Source organism: Heteronotia binoei, chromosome 9 (genome assembly GCF_032191835.1).
Source record: "Heteronotia binoei isolate CCM8104 ecotype False Entrance Well chromosome 9, APGP_CSIRO_Hbin_v1, whole genome shotgun sequence".
Classification (NCBI taxonomy): Eukaryota; Metazoa; Chordata; class Lepidosauria; order Squamata; family Gekkonidae; genus Heteronotia; species Heteronotia binoei.
The window spans coordinates 25,919,480-25,941,590 of NC_083231.1; the positions used below are offsets into that span (position 1 = coordinate 25,919,480).

At 38.2% G+C, this 22,111-nt stretch overlaps 1 protein-coding gene across 5 annotated transcripts in view; it reads left to right on the forward strand.

Annotated features, from left to right (window-relative positions):
- Window positions 1–22,111, forward strand: part of ATP8A1 (ATPase phospholipid transporting 8A1) — a 124,697-nt gene that overhangs the window by 56,242 nt on the left and 46,344 nt on the right. For 3 of the 5 annotated variants that reach the window (XM_060246321.1, XM_060246320.1, XM_060246324.1), the window contains 9 exons: window positions 5,009–5,120; window positions 5,643–5,808; window positions 7,220–7,347; window positions 8,439–8,516; window positions 11,600–11,688; window positions 15,090–15,134; window positions 15,975–16,047; window positions 19,645–19,750; window positions 21,990–22,072. In XM_060246321.1, coding sequence (XP_060102304.1) covers window positions 5,009–5,120; window positions 5,643–5,808; window positions 7,220–7,347; window positions 8,439–8,516; window positions 11,600–11,688; window positions 15,090–15,134; window positions 15,975–16,047; window positions 19,645–19,750; window positions 21,990–22,072 — 880 coding nt within the window. The remainder of the gene's footprint in view (window positions 1–5,008; window positions 5,121–5,642; window positions 5,809–7,219; window positions 7,348–8,438; window positions 8,517–11,599; window positions 11,689–15,089; window positions 15,135–15,974; window positions 16,048–19,644; window positions 19,751–21,989; window positions 22,073–22,111) is intronic. The other 2 variants (XM_060246322.1, XM_060246323.1) reach the window with 1 other exon arrangement.

A 22,111-nucleotide genomic window follows, 5' to 3' on the forward strand; every position in this document is an offset into this window, starting at 1 on the left:
AAACATACGCTTCATTGAAATATTATTCTGTAACCTCTATTTTTAAGCTATTGTTTTTCTCTTTTTATTCTTACATTTTAGAGCTATAAAATCAGTAAATGTAAACTGAAGAAGAAACGTAATATCCCTCTAAATAGTAATATGGAGAAGGCAACAATAGGCATATGTCTCCTTTACAGACATCACTGCTGAAGTTTTCAGGAAACATACATAGACTATAGAACTCTTTGAAAGTAAATCCTGTCATATTCACTACAAATTATGTTTATTAAGTTTGCAGTGCAATCCTAGGCAGAGTTACTCCAGTCTAAAAGCAGAAAAGATTATGCATTGGATTCTGCCAACTTTTCTACTCCGTCTCACTGAATTCTCTTTCTTTCCACAACCTCCATCCTACTTGGCTTTTGTCCTTGTAGGTTCCATGATCACCAGCACAGCCTTTTTGATGGTCAAAGGGGACTAACTTCCTCTCATTTTCACCAGCAGAGAAGCTGGTTGGATCCAGCACAGTAGATTTAGACTGGAATAACACTGCATAGATAGGATTGCACTATTAGTATAATAAGTTTGCCATTTTTATTTTCCACTTATGTATTGTCCAAATTCCTTCTTATAAATATGTAAGACCCCAGGATGGCTTCATTTTGAAATATTCCAAGGTATTCTTGCTCCATGATGATGAAATATAGTAACATTTGGTATGTTATTGGTTACAGCCCAGATGCAAATCTCAGGTGCAATTCTGAGAGCCAGTTAGGTGCAGTGGTTAAGTGTGCGGACTCTTATCTGGGAGAACCAGGTTTGATTCCCCATTCCTTCACTTGCACCTGCTGGAATGGCCTTGGGTCAGCCATAGCTCTCATAGGAGTTGTCCTTGAAAGGGCTGCTGCTGTAAGAGCTTTCTCAGCCTCACCTACCCCACAGGGTGTCTGTTGTGGGGTGGGGGTGGGGAAGGCGAAGGAGATTGTGACCACTCTGAGATTCAGAGTATAGGGCGGGATATAAACCCAGTATCATCATCATCAATCTTCTCCTCCTTCTTCTAAATACACACACTTGACCTTAGTCAAAAGGCCAAGAAGCTCTTTTAAACTAAAACTTTTTGGGTTCATAGTAGCTCCTTTCCTATTCCTTAAACTCTGTTTTACCATTTGTCAGTTTCCTTTATTTGTAGGTTTTGAGAGGAATTTGGTTGGGTTTTTTTCCCCGATTTAATTACACTAGGTGATTTTGTATACATAATTTCAAAAGTTCTTTTTTTCTGGACCCAGTAAAAAGTCTATTTCCTGACTTTTTAATGTTCCACATCTATCTGCTGATTTCTTACAGATACGTTCCTGGAACTTTTCATATCACCAGAGTGTGGATCTATTATAATTCTACTATACTTGTTGTTAAAGAAGAGATAAGCACTTTAATTCTTCTATAAAGGTAATAATTATAATAGATCCACACATCAGTTTTCCTATCTGGACACTATGTTTTTCAGTTCATTTTGCTAAACTTAATAATAGTTGAGAGTGCATCTTGCTGTAATATCCCAAAAGCATATTAAAATAAACCATATATTGGTGCTGATTGTAAGAAAAAATTAGCTTTGATTTTTGTGGTAGGAGCACAGGCCTGAGTGTGACTAAAATGATCTTTTGTCAAGATTTAAGAGTTATGGGTGAATAATAATTTTTCATTACCTGTACTGTAGGTAGACTGAGACTGGTGGACTAGTAAGGTAGTCCATTTGACTTTTCATATGGGTAGAGAATGGTATCTCATAACTGTCACAATTATTTGCATACAAGGAGCAAAGTATGAACTACTTAGATACACATTAAGAGTTTTTAGGGTAAACAACAGTACTTTGTGTCAGAATCTTATTGTTTTATAAGCAGACAGCAAGAGAGGTGAGACAGGTGCTAATTAACAAAGGTTAGTCTTGGATTAATTTTAAATATTGGAAATTATGTAGACTTTCTCTTTGATGGAGTCAATCCATCTCATGTTGGATCATTCCTGCTGCCTTTAACTTTTTCTAGTATTACAATCTTTTTCAGTGAGTCTTTTCTTTTCATTATATGACCAGAATACGATAACCTCAATTTAGACATTTTAGCTTCTAGGCTAAACCCACTTATTTGTCTCCGCCAACGCCACATTTCAAATCTGTCCACTTTCTTCCTGTCAGCTTTCTTCATTGTCCAACCGTTGCTCCTATACAAAGTAATGGTGAATACCGTGGTATGAATTATCGGTTGCCTTTGACACATCATTACACTTAAGAAACTTTTCTAGCTCCTTCATGGCTGTCCTTCCCAGTCTCAGTCTCCTTCTGATTTCCTGTTAGTTGATGAAGCCAAGGAATAGAAAATCATTAACATTTTCAGTTTCTTCATCACCAGCCTTAGAGCTGCGTAATTCCCCAGCAGTCATTCTTTTGTCTTCTTGATGTTCAGCTATAATCCTGCTTTGACATTTTCTGCTTTAATCTTCATCTGAAGTTGTTTCAGTTCTTCACTATTTCTGCCAATAAGACTTTGCTAGCCTCATTTGTTTTGCATAAGAAGTAGTTATCTCTTGAAAGTAATACTTAATATCTTTAATAAAAATTGATAAAAACTTTGTTAAAAACAAAATGGACATTATTTGAGTAGTGAAGAGGAAGAAGACTGATAAAACAGGATCCAGTGTTAGAACTATTGTAGTTATTACCACTAGGGTCCTGCAATCAGTATATACTGAGCCGAATAAATACCTGAAAAATGCCTAATCAGTATTTTTCAGGTATTTATTCAGCTGAATACAAATCAGATCTGAAATAGTTGGCTACTGAAATAGTTACACCTAAATAAAAGCTGCTATTCAGCTTTTATTCAGGTGCAGCTAGAAGGCTGAGTTGACTCAGTAGCATCACTCTGCAGTTCAATTCAGCAAGCATTTTTACTTTAAATCCCTGCTGAGTTGACTCCGGCATGACCCCCACAACCACCATCAAATTCCCCATATCCCTTTCTCCTCATGGATCACTTCCTTCCCCTGAGTCAAACCCCACCTTCTTGGGGTGCTGCAGTCCCAACTGAGTATCCAAAAAGTGCCCGTGGGCACTCTAACCAGGGGTTTACTTTCCAACACCACCCCTTCACTGCTGTTGTGAGCATGCCCCCCTTTCACCTTCTCCCCCTGCAAAAGCACTTTCCCAGAGTGCTGGAGATCCCATTCTTTCAATGCTTACACCTCTGGGCCTTCTTCTACCACCACTATTCCTTGGCTTCATCAGTTAACAGGGACATAACCCCTGCAACCTCCATCCAATCCCCCATACCCCTGCTTTCTGCTGTTGGAGGTCATTACTGCATTTCCCCATTTCTTTTTTGACACTTCTTTGGCTGCAGTGAAAAAGTAATAATAAAAGAGACAGCTTTTTCATATTCCAAAGGAGTTTGCCTGTGAGTGCTAGAACATCCATTGAAATGTTGGAATTCATTGAATGAATTTTTTTGAAGCTACACACATAGCAAAATATCATCGCCAATTACTGATCTGTTTCTTTCTTTTTGTAGACTTTGCTAGCAATACTACTAAATGTGGAGAAACACAATATTAAAAGGGATTGGGTGTAAAGAACAATCATAATGCTTACATGAATGAAATAGCAAAGAGTAAAAGAACTCAGTTTAAAATAATACAAGAAGATTATAACATTCCACAAAAACACAAGTCAACACAGTAAAGGTACCTCAGTAAAGGGGAGAGAGTTGTTTAGGTTAAGACAGCAAAGACCTGAAGAACTAAAGGCTATAAACTAATTAAGTTTGGTGTAGTGGTTAAGTGCTCAGACTCTTATCTGGGAGAACCAGATCTGATTTCCCACTCCTCCACATGCACCTGCTGATGTGACCTTGGGTCAACCACAAGTTCTCTCAAAGCTGTTCTGCTCAAGAGCAGTTCTGGGAGAGCTCTCTCAGCCCCACCTACCTCACAGGGTGTTTGCTGTGGGGAGGGGAAGGGAAAGGAGATTGTAAGCTGCTCTGAGACTCTTTCAGGTAGTGAAGGGCGGGGTATAAATCCAATCTCTTCTTCTTCTCTTCTACATTTAAATCAGAAGACTTATAAGAACTTATTATGAAGTTCTTAAACGAAACAACTTCTAGATCTATACGTAACATTTATCAAGGAGATCTATTTTGGTACCTTAGCAAAGGGCAATTGGGGAGCATATATGTTTTTTCCTTCATCTCAGTTGTGAATGTTTGTCTTGATAGGACTGGAAACAGAATTCTAAAGAGAATGTATCCAATATAGTGAACTTTAGGGATTGTCTTAAAATTGCTTTTTGCTCTGTAACTTGACGGTTGGTTGGCCTGCTGCTATTATTCAGAATTATTTATTTTGGTGTACTATTTGGCAGTGCACCTGCACTCTGCTTATGGAGCTCTGTCTTGTTAGGAAGACTCATAGAAGTGCAGAGCTGAACAGACCAAAATAGTTTTAACCTGTAGCGTGACATAAAACCTCCCATTTAACACCATAAGGAGACTGTATTTATTGTAAAAGTGTAAAGGAATTTTCCAAAGTAGATAGCATCCAACTCAGTGAACTTATGCATTTGAAAAAAAGCTACCAGCCTTTCTGCCTGATCTGATTCTTCACTTCACTCTAGCCACCATCCTAATGTGGCTTTTGTCCACACAGATCCCATTATTCCCAGCATAGCCTTTTCACTAGTCAGAACGGGTTCCCTGCCTCTCTTGCTGGTGGAAAAACCTAATAAGGATATAACCCTATGTCTGGAAGAGAGAGGGAGAGAGTGTGTGTATTAGATAGATAGACAGATAAATACACACACTTCCAGACATACAGCTATACCCTTATTAGGTTTATATATGTGTCATTTTTCTCCATGCTTCTTGGTACTTCAAGGTGAAAAAGAGGTCAGAAGCTGAAACATAATAAATGTAGGTTGAATATTTTGCCTGAAACATGATCTAACTTCTTGTTGATTTATTCTTTGTAGCACTGCTCCACTTGGACCTGATCAGATTCTTCTGCGAGGAGCTCAGCTAAGAAATACCCAGTGGGTTCATGGAATAGTTGTCTATACAGGACATGATACAAAACTCATGCAGGTTTGTTTTATAGCTGTAAATATTATATCAGGTGTGTTTAACATTGTACAAGCCAGTTTGTAGCACTTCCACACTGTGAGACTCTTTGTATTGCTGTATATTAGGGGAGTGCAAAAAAAAATTGGTATTTTTGGGGTTTGGGTATATTGAAGCCACAAGTCAATGTGAGTGAACTCCAAAGGTACTTAAACAGCTTTAAAGGTGTTTTAAAGCCACATCTGGAAGGAGGTTAAAGGGACTGTAATCCCTTTAAACACCCTTTAACTTCAGCTATCTGGCAGTCCTGAAAAATCCCAAATATTTTCAGGATATTTCGGGCTCAGCTATTTTGGATAGCTGAAAAAATACTGAGATCTATATCCAGCTGAAAGAATATTTTTTCAGCTCAGATATACTGAATGCACAGCCCTACTATATACCCATCTTCACTTTTGACTCGGTTATACAGTATGCATCTATGAAAAAATGTAATCAGAAATGAGATAACCATGTATTCTGAATTTTTTGTATTTTAATCCACAGAACTCAACGAGCCCACCTCTTAAACTGTCCAACGTGGAAAGAATTACAAATATCCAAATTCTGTTTTTATTCTGCATTCTTATTGCTATATCTTTGATTTGTTCAATTGGTTCAGCTGTATGGAATCAGAAACATGAATACAGAGACTGGTACATCAGTTTAACTTGTAAGCATTCAAAGTAACGTTATTTTATCGTCACAATAATATTACTTGAAGTACAAGTTACAAAATATAAATACAGAATACAACTTCATATTAACAACTCTTTTAAGTATGGTATTTTCATTGTTTGTACTGACATTAAGACGATTGTCAGTGGCAAGTTTAAGATGTTAGCAAATACAGTTACAATAATATGGGGAAATTTACTAGAGAACAGGTTAGTTCATAGTCAGAATATGCACCATGAAAAAAATCAGTATTACTTAGATAACAGGGAGGGTTTTTTTAAAAAACCCTCAGTTATTTGTATTCTCAGTTATTTGGGTTCCAGATATCAGATTAGTTTTCACATTCATTGGGGGGAGCAGTTTTTTGCTATTATTTGACTTCATTATTCCATATGGAGAACCAATCTGAGGGGTTGGTGGGGCTGTTTTCTAAGCTAATGGCACCAAAATTGCAGGGAAGTGAAGACTGCCTGTCCCCTTAAGACCACTCCCAAGTTTCAAATCAGTTGGGTCAAGGGGTCCAGTTTTGTGGGCCCCTGAAAAAAGTGCCCCCAGCCATCCTCCATTGTTTCCAAGGGGGCGTGATTTATGCTTTCTCCTGGGCAAAGACGCCAATAGCTAAACACGCTTGAGCATTCTGCAACCACTGGTCAATTGCCTCCCACTGCAAACAGGACCAAAAGCCCAAAAGAAACCAACTCTATGATTCTATGATTTTAGTGTAGAATGTTAGCTTGGGCTAAACCAGGATTAAAGGTCTAGTGGGAAACTGATGTATCTTTTGCAGAGATACCCCAAAAAGTACCTTATCAGTATTTTTCAGGTATGTTTCTGGATAAGATATATCCTAGTTCATACTATCCAATTCACAATATAAATAATTTAGTGCAGGAAACTTTGAAACTGCTACCGAGTATAGTAAGCATTAACCTTTATTGTTGGACTTCTTATACCCCAGTTCAATTCAGAAGTAGCGTGAAAAATATTAATCATTCAAACTAATGCAGAAAAATGGAAAATTTAGTGTGTCAGGTTCTGCAGTTCCATTTCATTAGTGGTTGTGCCTTCCTGCAATGCCTTGTGATGCAAGAACTTGCCATCATTGTGGAATGAAAATGTGGGGCCTTACTCAATGTTATGGATTTTGCTATGCTACTATGTTGTGTTGCATTAAATCATGCTGTCATTATGCTATTATGAGTTAAATCCTAAATACATTGCTGAAATAGCATGAAAACAATGGAATAGTAATTGAGGGTAATTTAGTAAAAGTTTTTGTTTTTGAAATTTAAATATAGACTTTTCAGAAGGCCAGGCCTGCTGTGCTTCTAAAAGATCATCTATTAATCCCCTAAACAGGACAAGCATACTAACCTTATCTTTTTTCTTCTCCCCCTTTTAAATAGATGGAGGCGCTAACAACTTTGGACTGAATTTCCTAACCTTTATCATTCTTTTCAATAATCTCATTCCTATCAGCCTGCTTGTTACACTAGAAGTGGTAAAATTTATCCAAGCATATTTCATAAATTGGGTAAATATGATTATTGAATATTGTGCAATATGTAGACTATGTAATAAATTGTTGAATAAAGATGGTATATGTCTTTCCTTTACAATTAAATCTGTGTTACTGTAAAATGCAGTGTTTTGTAATAAAGGAAATTATTTTGTAAAATCTAAATTAGACATCAAACTTTTCCCCATACAGTTGTAAAGAATTTAAATTACACAGGTTTCGGTCAAATCCTTTACAACACAGTCCCCTGAGCACCTGTGTCAGGGCACCAACTCACAGGATTAGGCTTAAAATTCATAAAATTCATAATGCCTGTTTCTTGTACCAGTCCTGTAATCTACTGCCCATTTATGTATACTACACACAATAACATGGTCTTGACCAGGGCTTTTTTTGTAGCAGGAACTCCTTTGCATATTAGACCACACACCCCTGATGTAGCCAATCCTCCAAGAGTTTACAGGGCTCTTAGTACAGAGCCTACTGTAAGCTCCAAGAAGATTGGCTGCATCAGGAGTGTGCAGCCTAATATGCAAAGGAGTTCCTGCTAGAAAAAAGCCCTGGTCTTGACCAGTGTCTTATGTTGTTGCATAAGGGGCGTTTTGGCCCATGGAAACTGCAGGCTCCAGTACAGCCATGTATCTGGTGTAACTGGAAGTAAGGAAGAGGGGTTAGAGAGTTACTTGAAATAGTACAGTACTGGGTAGTACACAACATACAACTTGGCTCTGAGGGAGACTAGAACTTCTGTTTCTTGAACAACAGCCCCCTCTCCAGACCACATTGCAGCATTGTTTTGAAATTTAGGGAACTTTCAGAAGTAGTTTCTTATTTGGCGTGGGGAGTGTGCTGTTCAGAGAGGAAATTTTTCAAAAAGATTTAGACAGGTCCCAAAGAGTTACCTTAGAGGAAGCCTTGTTCTTGGACATGTCCACTGGAATTATTTAGTAACTGGTATCAGCGTATCTAGGAATTTCTGGACTGGAGGATTCATTTAAAAGTAAGTTCCACTGAGAATGCTAAAAATATAATGTACACAAGACAGAATAAAAGTTTTATTTTTTTCCTGGGCCAAGGCTTTTTTAAACTGCCTTTTCTTTCAATAGGATATTGACATGCATTACGAACCTACGGACACCGCTGCCATGGCTCGTACATCCAATCTTAATGAAGAACTTGGTCAGGTAGGTTGTGTTCTATTATCCTTTGGTAACTAAAGTACTCCCTGCTTTAAATTCATAGGAACTTTCCTGTAGCTACTGCAATTTATTGAAAATACCATCCTTCAGTTACAAGGCAAAGAGTGTAATCCTTTCTCCTGGCTTATCAGCACCCATATATTTCTGCAGATGTTCCCTGCTTGCTGGTAAAACTCCACACATGTACATCAGTTCGGAGTTTTTGTTTTTTAATATCAATGCCAGTTTTATTAGCCCAGTGACTCCCTACTCCTGTGTGAACCTATCCAACAGCTCCAATCATCTTGAGAGCTCCTGGTTCAGGTGCCCCCATCAACTGAAGCTAGATAGGTGGGAGCCTGAGAAAGGACATTGGTCATGGTGCAAAAATTTTGAATTTTTTTCCTTTCTATTGTTGTCTTCTGTTGTCTTTTTTGCATCCTTTCACTGACTCTTATTAGCCCTCCTGCTTGTATGTGTGTTTATATGTCTGTATGTTTTAACTGTTTTAAGTATTATATATATTTAAATGCTATTTTTAATGTTTGAAATGTTTTGATGTTCACCACCTTGGGAACCCTGAGTTAGGTCAGAAAGTGGCACAGAAATGTTTAAATAAATAGTGTCCCTGCCCCATAAAAGATTTCTAAGCAGTACTGTATCCCTAATTTTGGTAATTTTGGTAAGCTCATTAATGTCTGTAGTAAGAAAGGCCTCAACTTTATTCAGTTTATTCTGATGTAGACTGTTTGAACTTCCTTTGTTGAAGGATGGCTAGGAAATCTCTGTGCAAAAATATAAATGGATAGAAATTTAACATCTGGCAGTTTTGCAGAGGACATTAAAGTGGCCAGGATTTTCTGCTGCTGGTAAACCTTCACTGATAAAGGAAGGCTGCAGCATAATATTGCTGCATTAGCATTTATGAGAAAATGTGATTGTTTTCAACAAAACTTAAAGGTGAAGGATTTCTCATGCAATACAAATGCTAATCAGTTTAGCAAAACTAGATTTTTTTTGGTTGACACATGTACACACATGGTGAACAGGACAATGGCCAAGGGCAGAAAGGTTGTATAAAGCTATCACCATTGATGAGTGTGGGCTGCTCAATATATGTAGGCCTGATTGACATCAAAACTTTATAACATTTGGAGCTACACTGTTCCATTGATTTATAAACAACCTATCTGGCTGGGAACAGTTAACTTCATATTTATGTTTCTCATGCATGTTGTTGTTATTGAGACCACAGAAGAACGTCCTGAAGAAACACATTTGGTCTAGTGATATGTGTTACCATTGTTTTGGTGTTAATGATTGTACTTGCAGCTTAGATTTGTTGCTGTACGCTGTGTGGATGTAATGTGATATCCCCTACCTTTGTGTTTTTTACCTGTATTCTACATACGTTTTTAATCTGTAAGTTATGGTGCACTTTGTAATAAACATTATTTTGTTCTATGGTTTTGCTACTCAATAGCCTAGACTCCTGACTTGCTTCTCATGTTGGTTTGTTTTCCATTTTGCTGTTTCAAAGCAGGCAATAGTCCATGAAACTTATACCTAGGGATACCACAAATTTCACAGCAAACTTTGTTCAGCAGTATATAGATAGTATTTGTTGTGTACAGCCAAATGCTGTTGCAATCACCCAAAAAACCCATAAATCATAAATAACATCATTAAAGTAAGTGTTAGACAGTGCAGCATACCCTTTTTGACACTCACAATCAAGACAGTGAACCAGTCAGGAGTATGTTTGGATTGCATTGAGGAGTATGAACAGCCGCAAAATCCAACTCCTAGCTGATTTTCTAACCAATAGTAGCCACAAACTTGTTTAAGTTTGTGGCTACTATTGGTTAGAAAATCAGCTAGGAGTTGGATTATCTCTTGGCACTTCCAGTTTCCTAGCCATGTTGTTCTGGGACACAGGAAAGCTTCAGAGGTAATTAAAAACCAACTCACAGCTGATGAGGGACCAACTGAGAATGGGACCAATTTCAAACTAGGGCTTGTTCTGGGTAGAGAGCCCTTTTGCCCCCAGGTCTTATCTCCATTTTCGCACAAGTTGCCCTGGAGCTGTGAGTTGGTGCGCCGCTTTTCCACAGCAAGCAGAAACTGTTTGTCAGAGGATCTCACTTGCTGCAGAATAGCGGCACACCAACTCACAGCTCCAGGACAACTTGTGTGAAAACGGAGAAAGGGCTCTCCATACGAAACAAGCCTAGTGTGAAATCCATCTCAGTCTCTAATTCACAAGCACCATCCAGAAAAAACTTCTGCACAGTGAAGCTGGCGATCCGAAGTAATCAATCCCTGATCTTATTGCAAAAGGGAGGGGAGGATGAGATTATCTCTCTTTTTCTCTGCAACCCAAGGTGACAGCTTGGATTGGGGCGAATAGAAGGGAAATCAGCTGGGCTTCTTATATCCCCTCCACTTCAATTAACTATATTTTTGGAAATCTGGGTCACAGCAGATTTTCCAGGGTGTGTGAGATTAGAAGGACTTGACTTTCAGTTGATCACAGGGAGATCAGGTGTCAGCTATTGATTCCAACCCACGCACCTCCCATAAAGGACTTGATGGTTACAGAGCAAAATTTCCTCAGAGGGAGATCAGAAGCAGTCGTCCAGCTGATCTTTCCAGATGGAAGCTGACTTCTGTTGGCTGTGATTAAATACAAACAGATTGTAAGCAACCAAACAGCCTATCGGTAAACTGGCTGCCTGATTGACACTGATGAGTACAATGTGAGCAGAAAAAAGCATCCCTCCTTAAGCCTTGACAATTTTGTTAGTCTTCAAAGTACTATGGGGCTCCTTTTTGTTTTTGAACTTTAAATGAGTAAGTGCTCCTTCAACTTTTCCCAAATAAATGAAAATCTAATGTCATAAATGTTAATACAAGCAGGTTGGTTTTTTAAAGTCAGGTTGAACAAACATAGTAAAAATGTTTTTCTTACCAAGATTGATACATGTTATTGAAAATACTAAATCAATACCACTTGTTATAAGTATATTTACAAGTGTATATAGAACTAATCTTGATGTACAGCTAATGAAAAATGTTAATGTGCTTAGGTGAAATACATATTTTCAGACAAGACTGGAACCCTGACATGCAATATAATGCAGTTTAAGAAGTGCACAATTGCAGGAATAGCTTACGGGTAAGTTTTCCGTAAATACTTCTGAGGGTGGGTTTGGGTTTCGGCTTGTTGTGGGGGTAGGTTGGTATTTCATCAGGAGACTTTTCTTCATATGGTCAGTAGTCAGGATTTTTACCATCAACTCATTCAGAAGCACCTCTTTTCAAATTCCTACCTCTTTTAAAAATAATTTCTTCATTATCTTTATTATTCTGGCATTTACAATCAAATAAAATGTTTGTACATTATCCTTATATTTTCACCTGTGAGTATCCCTTGAGCAATTAAAATAAAAATATTTTCAAATGAGCCAGAAGCCTATGACATGTGACTGTTTCAGCATTTTATATTTTAATGCCTTTTAACCCAAATAATAACTCTGTCCTTTTGTGCATGATTTTGTTTGGAGAGATTTAACATTATGCACACTATGGAAATTAAATTGACATTTAATTGAGTAATAGGTGAGATACCTCTTGTGCAAAATTAATGTCTCTCCAAATGTTGTACTTCAGAAAACTACTATTATAGAAGAGCCTTTTTAAGGGATAATCTCTTTATATGAACTGAATCATCCTAATGAAAAGCCATTAAACTTGGATTGGCAAAATGTGCTGCTGTTGGAACATTTTATATGAAAAAGGTTCACCTATCACTGAAAACAATAATAAAAATTAGATGTGCTATTAGCCACAATTATACTCACTTTATAATTTTAGGCAAGCTGGTGTCACCAATAGTGTCCATTTTCCAAAAGCTGGACAGATGTCATAAGTATTTAACATGTACCTGCCTCTGATTATTTGAGTTGATTTCAAAAGAAACAAAATTATCTTTTTGAAGCATTCCAATAATCTAAACACAGTTGTTTCATTTATTTTGCTTTTTTTGTATTACAATATGTATTACTACATATAGCTGGTGGGCAGTGGTTAAGAATGCAAAGTATATGTAGCTCTGCTCACTGTACCCCATTCCGCTGTCTGAAGAAGTATGCATGCATACAAAAGCTTACATTCTGAATAAAACTTTGTTGGTCTTGAAGGTGCTACTGGAGTCCTACTTTGTTGAGTTGCTTCAGACCAACATGGCTGCCCACCTGGATCTATCTACAATATTCATAAGTTCAGTGATATTACAGGGTAAAAACAAACAGGATTTTTACAAATCTGATATCAGTTTTGCTAATGGATAAGTTTTAGGGAGTGTTTGAATTGTGATACTAATTTTACTGTACAGAACATTAGATTTTATTCCAATTTGCATTATTACAGTCCATGACCAAACGTTAGATTTTACTTTGAGCCCTGGGAAAATACAATCTCTACTTCCCTGCTCTAGTTTTGATCTCTGCAGCAGAACAGTATGTGTTCCCAAATAATACCAATAATGCTTTCTGAGAAAATTTCCTTTAGGCTCTCCAAGTGAAAAAAATATTCTTTTTAGCTTACCCTATAAGCAATTCCATCACAAGGGCAGTTGTGGATGAATAATAGTTGTATATAAAAGCACAACTCGGGGAAAAAAATTAAAGCTTTGTTTTTCATTATTTTGAAGTAGCTATTATCCGTAGATAATTGTGCTGCACAACTTTTATCTTCCATTTTTCTATTTTTAGAGAACTATGGTCCTGCTCCAGGACTGATTAAGTAAATAGCACTCTTTTACTTTTGAATTGTAAACCAAATATATGTGTTAGTATTTCAGGATAAATTACTACAATAGCACATGGGGGAAGTACTTTAGGAGAAAACAACATAATTGATCTTTACAAAACCATAAAAGGTGAGGGGGGATTCTGGCTAGCTTTTGGAAACTGAATATTGGAGTAGATGAATATTCGGTCTTATCAGGCCTGTTCGTAGTTCACCTCTCAGAAGAGATGTTGTTTTCCAGATTACTTTAATGTTCCATTTTCATTCCCCAGTGTTACCAGGATTCTTTCTTGTGTCTAGATAACTTCCTGCACTGTCCTGGTCTTTCCTTGTTCCCCTCCCACCCACCCCATTCTCCCCACCCCATTCTTTGCTAAACTAGTTTTTCCTGTACCTTTTTTCCATTGCAGAATTAATTAGCAAGATAGCCTGTTGCTTGGAATCTGAACATTTTTTTCCACCTCAGGGATTGCTGCCCAGAAACCTGGGCAGTGAAATTTTAAAAACATACATTTACATGGCTCACTGAAATGTTTCAGTGCTGGAGGGTGCCTGCACTGAAACAACACAGTCAGTCCCATTGAGAGGCCTGACATCAGCAGCCAATCATTGCCATTCATTTTCTCCGTAGTCCTATCTATCTTATGCATGCATTGATGGCAGCAAATTTCAAGGTGTTCAGTGGACCTATGTCATGTTAAATCCTGGAGCCCTTGGCCTTCATGGGAGCATGAAAGAATATTGTTTAGCCCAAGGCCCATCCAGAGCAGTGGATGTTTTTGTGCATAAGCACAGAGTTTCTCTTGGGACATCAGCTGCCATTCCGTGCAAAGTTGGTGACTCAGCAGAGCAAAGCGAGAAGGGGGCTTTCATGGAGCCTCTACCGCAAGAAAGGGCACAGGTGCTGGAGACCACAATGCGCTGATCCTAGAAGAACCACATTCCACACATACTTATTCAAGCATAAGCCCCACTGAGTTCATCAAGAGTAAGCCCACTTGAGCCCTAACCTGGACAATGTTGTCATATAGAGGAGAAGGGTGTTAAGAAATTATTTGTTCTGGGTGTCCAGTACACAAAATACACCACTGGAGCTTTGTACTTAATGCAGGTCAGATAAAGGATTGGGGGGAGGGGGGAGCCAGTCAGAGAAACTGCTCAAACAAGGGGAAAGAGGCAATCAATAAGAGGTGAGACATGTACGCTAGGACTGACCCTCAGCTGTAGTGTGATATGGGGGGATGTACTTTAATGGGATTGCACAGCTCCCTTGAGGCTGCTGAAGCACTGCAATGCTTCAGCACATGCATACACACACACAAACCAAGTGAAAATTGGTCCTCGGTGTGAGTGTGAACAAATGGAATCATGATGGGGGTGGGAGGGAGGATGTAAGTATGAGCTGACCCCTGTGAAATCCAGAAGACAACTGCAGTCTGGAAAGCACCAGAGTCGTTCTTCCTTGTCGCACATCAGGTGCTGTTACTGATATAGTAGGACAGTGATAAAACTTTATCCAGTTCCACTTAATATTATTGTATGGAAGTTAGTTTTACTGTATAAATACGTTCAGTTCAAGTTGTTTATACTCTGTATCCATTGAAACAAATTTGCTCTCAGTGTATTTCATACTGCAGTTTTTGTTCTGTTCGCTTAACAATAGTTTTCATCTAAATTCTCCTTCCATTTAAATTTTCTTTAAGTGCCATCTAACCTTTGTAGGCTTTCTGAGATGCTTTCCTATAATTCTTTACCTCCTTTGTACAGCCATTCTCCTGAATCTGAGGATTATGGCTATTCCTCTGATGATTGGTAAGCACTAACCTTCATTTAATATTCATTGTAGCTGAAACTCATTATTATTAACTACTAACCTTTACATATTGTTAATTGTGAATGATTTTTTAAAATTGCACAATATAGCAGACAAAGGCTAAGAGTCTCTTTAGGCATATTCAAAGGATAGCAGCTACCAATTAGGAAAGCAGCCTAAATACAGTGTAAAACTGGATTATGATACTACTGAGATTTCAGTGACAGCTTGCCAGGAAGTGCTTTACTGAGCACAGGAGTGTTTTGAACATTTTATCAGGTTGATTGAGGTTTATGAATACAATGGTGTCCTGCCAGCATTTGTATTAACATGTAGGTTATATGTAGAATTTCTTTATTAGTAATTTTCAGAGTACAGTCTGAATAAAGTTACATGTGGAAAACTTCACAGGAAGTTGAATTTCAATGGCATGTAGGTTACTGGCTTTTATTGCATTTTATTAGGTATGGGGAGTTGGGGGTTTATTGTTGTCTAGAGGTTTAGTTATGTATCATAAGCTTTGTTGGAGGGGAAGTGAGATACCAATATTTCAATAAACAAACTAGTTTTTTTCTTTTGTTTGGTTTCATTGTGTGTACAAGGTTGAGTATCAAGATCCTATTCTTCAACTCATTCAAGTGTATATTCTGTGGAAATCAACTAGACTATAAATAAGTAGCCAAATCAAGAATAATTAACATTTCAGGATAGCTTAAAAAATACTAGGATGAGTTATTCTTTTATGTTAGCTAATAGTAAAATTATGTTAATTTGTGTATGGGATGTATTAAATGTTTGCTATTATTTTTACTACAATTCCCCATTTCTTCTTTTTTTAGGCAGAGTTCACAAACTAAAGATGAAAAACCATTTAGCGATTCATCATTGCTGGAAAATCTCCAAAGCAAACATGTAAGATACAGAAATAAATTTTAGTTTTGCAAAAAAGAGAGAATGATTTTAGTAAAACAGAATATATATTTACATCAAATTGTGTTTCAATCCAAAATATACTTTTTGGAAATAAAATACTCGCTTTGTTTAAATAAAACATACTTCCAAACAAAATTCTAAATGTGCTGTAAGGACAACAAACATAACAAAATTCAGACAGCCACATAGATAAGAGTTCACTTCAGAGCAGAGAAGTACCAGGAAGGAGGGGATTTGCCAATTTTTGTTTGAGAGGAAACAGTCACTCCATCAGGGTTCAAAATGTGTTTTTTCTAAAAAAAAAAAAAAATGCATTTGGCACTTTCTAGAGGCACCAAGTGGAATTAATTTAGCCTACATGCTCATAGCCATTTTTGGTCTAAACTTTGAATCTGTGACAAAGAGCCATACAAGTTTTGTAACATGCATGAAATACTTCATTAAGGTTCATTTCTCAGCAGGGCTTGACACCTGTATCCTGAACATGCTTTGTATATTTCAAATGCATGTTGTGATACTTCATTTTTTTTAGCGAAGGGGAAATACTCTGCATTCACACAGAAATTCAGGAGTGTGTACTTGCACATGTTTTAAATGAAAAAAAAAATAAGCCATAGAGCTTTGGCTACATAGACTGCCACCTGCTTATTAAACTTGGTGGACTGCAAACAATCAAATCCAAACAAACCCCACACTGTGAAAAGTATGAAATCCATAATTAATAAATATATACCAAAGTAAAGTCTATTGTCGTTAATACTCAAAACAAATCTCAATACTATATCAAAATGATATAAAGCTAGTAATATTAAATATCCTAAACTACAACGTAACAGCCACCATGTCAAAAGTCACTGCAAAACATCTCGTAAATACAACATGAAATCGTCATCAAATGTCCAACTCAAATATTATGTATAGGGAAAGACTGGGTCTTTGTGCCCATCGTCCCAGGTGGGGGTCTCCTTAAGGGACTTCAGGGGTGAAGGTTTGGGGAGGTATGCCAACCTTGAGGTCTCCTGGGCTATCTTTGTCCTCACATGGTGGGGAAACAGAGTGGTGTGTGCCCAGGTATTACCATTTGCCTGTTACCCCAGGGTTTTCCCTTCAGCAGTCAGGCTGAGGGAATGGGGTTTCCCATTGGGTAGCAGGCAGGTTGCCATGCCAAACCTCTACAACTGTAATCGATACTTTTGGGTTTGTTTAAATTTTAAAAACTTTTATTGTTCCTCTCTCTTGGGGGATAAAAACATACAGGTTGTGGCAATCTAAACATTTAAGCAGGAGCACTAGGATTACTCATAACACTGGGAGAAGAACAAAGATATATAACACGCCACACAGTCTGTTTGTTCAAACTGGAAATTCCACCTTAATATACTTGCAAATCTGCTGCTGAATCAGGAGAAGACTGCCAGTTTCCCTTGTCATTTCTGTAAGCCAGTTTGGTGTAGTGGTTAAGTGTGCGGACTCTTATCTGGGAGAACCGGGTTTGATTCCCCACTCCTCCACTTGCACCTGCTGGCATGGCCTTGGGTCAGCCATAGCTCTGGCAGAGGTTGTCCTTGAAAGGGCAGCTGCTGTGAGAGCCTTCTCCAGCCCCACCCACCTCACAGGGTGTCTGTTGTGGGGGAGGAAGGTAAAGGAGATTGTGAGCCGCTCTAAGACTCTTCGGAGTGGAGGGCGGGATATAAATCCAATATCTTCTTCTTCTTCTTCAGTAGGAGCTCACAGGAGTGCAGCTCCTGCACTTTTCTGAGGGTTCCCCCTCCTCCTTCCTATCTTGCCCATTGAATAATAAGTGCAGCTGCATAACAATCTCTGGATGAGCTCCACCACCTATTTGTCTACCCTTGCTGTAAACAATAAATTTGTGATCTGTTATATCCCACAAAAACATGTTGTCTCCCTTGTTTTGGCCTGTCTTCTGTGCCACTCATTCACTTACTGGGACCACAGTTTTCTCTTTCATATACTGTACAATGTCTCAGATGAGGGTATCGGTCTTGCAAAGCCTATATTACTGAATACAGACAAAAGCTTTACAACCTCCACTTATCAAATGGTTAGAACATATATAAATGTATTAATGTTTGTAAAACACTGGGTCTGTGAAGACGTAATGACAAACTCTGTTTTGTTGTTACAGGAATGAATTTTGGAAGGTTTTGGGCTTGTACATTTCCCCTCTCTCTCCATTCTTCACATGTGACTTGATGACAAAAGACTTCCTGATTCCCAACAAGCCAAGAGTTTGCTGTGATGTCTAAATCAGACAAAAATACAAGCAATAATTGGTTAACTTATCTACAAGTCAGGGTTCTGAACAAGACGAGAACAAGCCACAATTTGTCATTTCAAACAGTTTGAACATCACAGTAAATGGTTTGTTGGGAGTCATGAAACATCAGTCTCTAAAGCCAAGTGTGAGGTGTAGGAGGTTCATGATCCCCAGTTACAGGGGATCTTAGTTACAACTGGACAGAGCCAGTGTTTCACAAAGAGAAGGCAGCTTGTGCCTTTGGAAGACCATCTCTCACTTAGAACACCAAAGAAATGCCATGAAAAGCATTTATCCTCTGTATCTTACTCTTTCATTAGTCCAGATCTGTTCCATTGAAGATACCACTTGTTTTTAATCTCATGAGAATATTGAAAATATACCCATCCAACCTGGCAGGGTTTGTTTTATTTTTATTTTTTTAATTACTGTAGTGTAGATGATGTGTGGAAGCTTATTGTGATTAATTTTACTCGAGGAAAAAAGTTCATATTCAATTAGGACTTGAATTAGGGGGAAGGAAGAAGATGAAGAAGATATAGGATTTATGTCCTACCCCCCCCACTCCGAATCTCAGAGTCCCAGAGCGGCTCACAATCTCCTTTATCTTCTTCCCCCATAACAGACACCCTGTGAGGTGAGTGGGGCTGAAAGGACTTTCACAGCAGCTGCCCTTTTAAGGACAACCTCTGCTAGAGCTATTGCTGACCCAAGGCCATTCCAGCAGGTGCAGGTGGAGGAGTGGGGAATCAAACCCAGTTATCTCAGATAATCTCTCTAGATTAAGAGGAATCTCTCAGGGTCTGCCTTAGTCATTTTTGCTCCCTAAAAGGAATGTTCACATGGAGCACATTGAAATAGGGACCACCCAGTTGCTGAGTCTGAGGACCTGAATCTACCAACTCATGATGGGTTTCCTTTTCCTCCTTCTGCATAACCCAGGTATTTTCAGCCATGTAAGCAAGCCTTATGTTGGCCTCCGCATTTCACTCTTGCTACTCATATTTTCAGTAAGCCCCAATGGAGTGATTCTGAACACTCACACATGCCTTTAAACAAAACAGGCAGCTCCTTGAGTATCTACGTATGTCTGTAAACAGGTGTTCCTCATCCTTTCCTACCATCCTATTTTTGTTGTCTTTGACTACTAGTTGCATATGCATCAAGGTAGCTCTTGGGGAAAAGCAAGTGTATTGTGTTTGCAGCTAGAAACTTAGGTTCTGTAAATCAGAATGTTATGTTTTAAAAAAATACCTGTATGCAATTAAAACTTTACTCCTACTTTATTGCAACAGCCTACTGCACCTGTAATTTGTGAGTTCCTAACAATGATGGCAGTGTGTCATACAGCTGTTCCAGAAAGAGAAGGTGATAAGATAGTTTATCAAGCAGCATCTCCAGGTAAGGGTTATAGGATTACATTGAAATCTATAAAAATAATAAATTTGTGGTCAATCAAGAAGAGATTGGGCTTATGCCCTGCCCTTCACTTGGAGTCTCAGAGCAGCTTACAGTCTCCTTTCTCTTCCTTTCCCCACAACAGATACCCTGTGAGGTAGGTGGCACTGAGAGAGCTCTGAGAGAACTGCTGTTGAGAGAACAGCTCTGAGGGAACTGATTGACCCAAGATCACTCAGCAGATGAATGTGAAAGAGTGGGGAATCAAGCCTGGTTCTCCCAGATTAGAGTCCATGCACTTAACCACCAACTAACTAGGGCATATAGTATGTATCTCAGATCATTGGTGGTTTTTTAAAACATTTTTACACAAATAAGTTATTTTTAAGTTGTATGTGAACTATCAGTTCGGGAGCTAGAAAGAAGAAAAACACAGGGAAGTGTGACATATAGGACATGATTTCCACAACAGTTATGGGTTCACAGTCACCTAGAGATAATTTTTGTAATACTGGTCAACCAAGTCAATAAGAGGGTATATTATTTGCCCTATAATTTGAATAGAATGAATTGATAACAGCTTAAAGCCAGCAAAACATTTGCTTGCTTGCTTCATTTATTGTCCTCCTCTCTTACCAAGACTCAACAGTTATTACAAACAGTGCAGTAATGCAATGCAGAATTATAAAACAATCCAAAATTGACCAGTGTGATATAAACAGTGCTATAAAAGTGAACTATATCACATGAGAAAAATAAAATTAAAAACAGCATAATATACCCGATAGACAGTATAGTACATTTAATGAGCAATGAACTATAAGGGAGAGGAAAAAGAAAGCTCTAAATTTTTCACTGACATAACTACTATCTTTATTCCCAATACAAAAAGTGCTCTTCTGCATAACAAGTGTAGGAGCCTTTCTTACTGAAGCATACATACATTTCTGCCTATCAGTTCTGAAGAGTGAAAATTGCTTGGCATTGCAGAATGCCTCAGGGTTGGTTTGTAATTAAAGGATCTCGGGTAACAAGTATAGGGAAAGATCTTCCCATGCCAGAGACTCCATGGGGCTGTTGTGAGTCACATAATTCTGAGATTAGATACACTGATACAGCATTTCAGAAAAGCCTCTAACTCTGACCTAAGAAATATGCATATTCTGTTGAGGGAGAGGGGAGACTAAAAAGAGGGAGAAAAATAGAGAGGGATCTGAGAGACCTCAGTCCAAGAACAGGCCTGTAAGAAAGTAGGGAGGCATCAGTGGAGTTTATGTAAATTGGAACAAGGAAGTTCTACTGTAAGACTAAAAGTTCTACTACAAAGCTAAAGCCAAAGGTAGAGATGTTGATTAAAACTATGCTTGGTGAGCCATAGAAAGAACCAATGCAGTCCTGTGTCTAACTAGCACCATCATCCAAACCCCCACCCCCGACCATATTCAAAGATTTTAACCCAGTTATAATTTGCCACCATTTACTGGGTGAATCTTACCTGTTGACCTACCCTACTGAATTGCTTATTGACACAGGCCTTGAATTTGTGGTTGCTGGAACCCACCAGCATTATTATTGGTGCTCCTAGCCCTGGAGTGCCTTCAACCCCTGCCTCAAGTTCTATCTGCACGCATGCACTATTAATTTGTATTCACATTACGTAGGGTAGGAAGTACTGAGATAGATGAACCACAGATCTAATTCACTATAAGAGAGCTTTAAATGGAGGTTACTCTTGCCTCTGCTCCATAGTTAGATCTTGCTCAATGTGTACCCATTGTTCCTGGGGATGTGGAAGCAGGTGCGAGACTCAGTACATATGCCTTTCCTCCAAACCCATCCAACTGATGGAATCTGCTGGCAGCACTGGTAATTTTCTAGGCAGCAAACAGTGCAACAGTACATCTTGTTCCCCCAGGCAAGAACCATTGATTTAAAAGCCACTTAGTGCTTTTCAAACAGAACTGGAACAATCCAGGATTTTGAGGCAGAGTGAATCAATTTATTTTTTTAAACAAAATATAGAAATAATAAAAAGAGAGAGCTTGAGTAGTGAAATAGGAAAATATTGCAGAAAATTTACTGTGAGTCTTAATTATGTATCTGTATACAATAGGAGACATGTAATGGACAAATTATCTTTATTCTTATGACCTCATAAGTATCTAATTAAAATGAAAGGATAGGGCCATGAAGTTTTGGCTTTATAATTCCCAATGAAATAACAGGGTATGGTTTGTTTCAGATGAAGGAGCGTTGGTTAGAGCAGCAAAGCATCTTAATTTTGTTTTCACTGGAAGGACACCAGACTCTGTAATTATAGAATCTGTAAGTATAAAGTAGTAAAACATAAGCAAGTTTTTATAG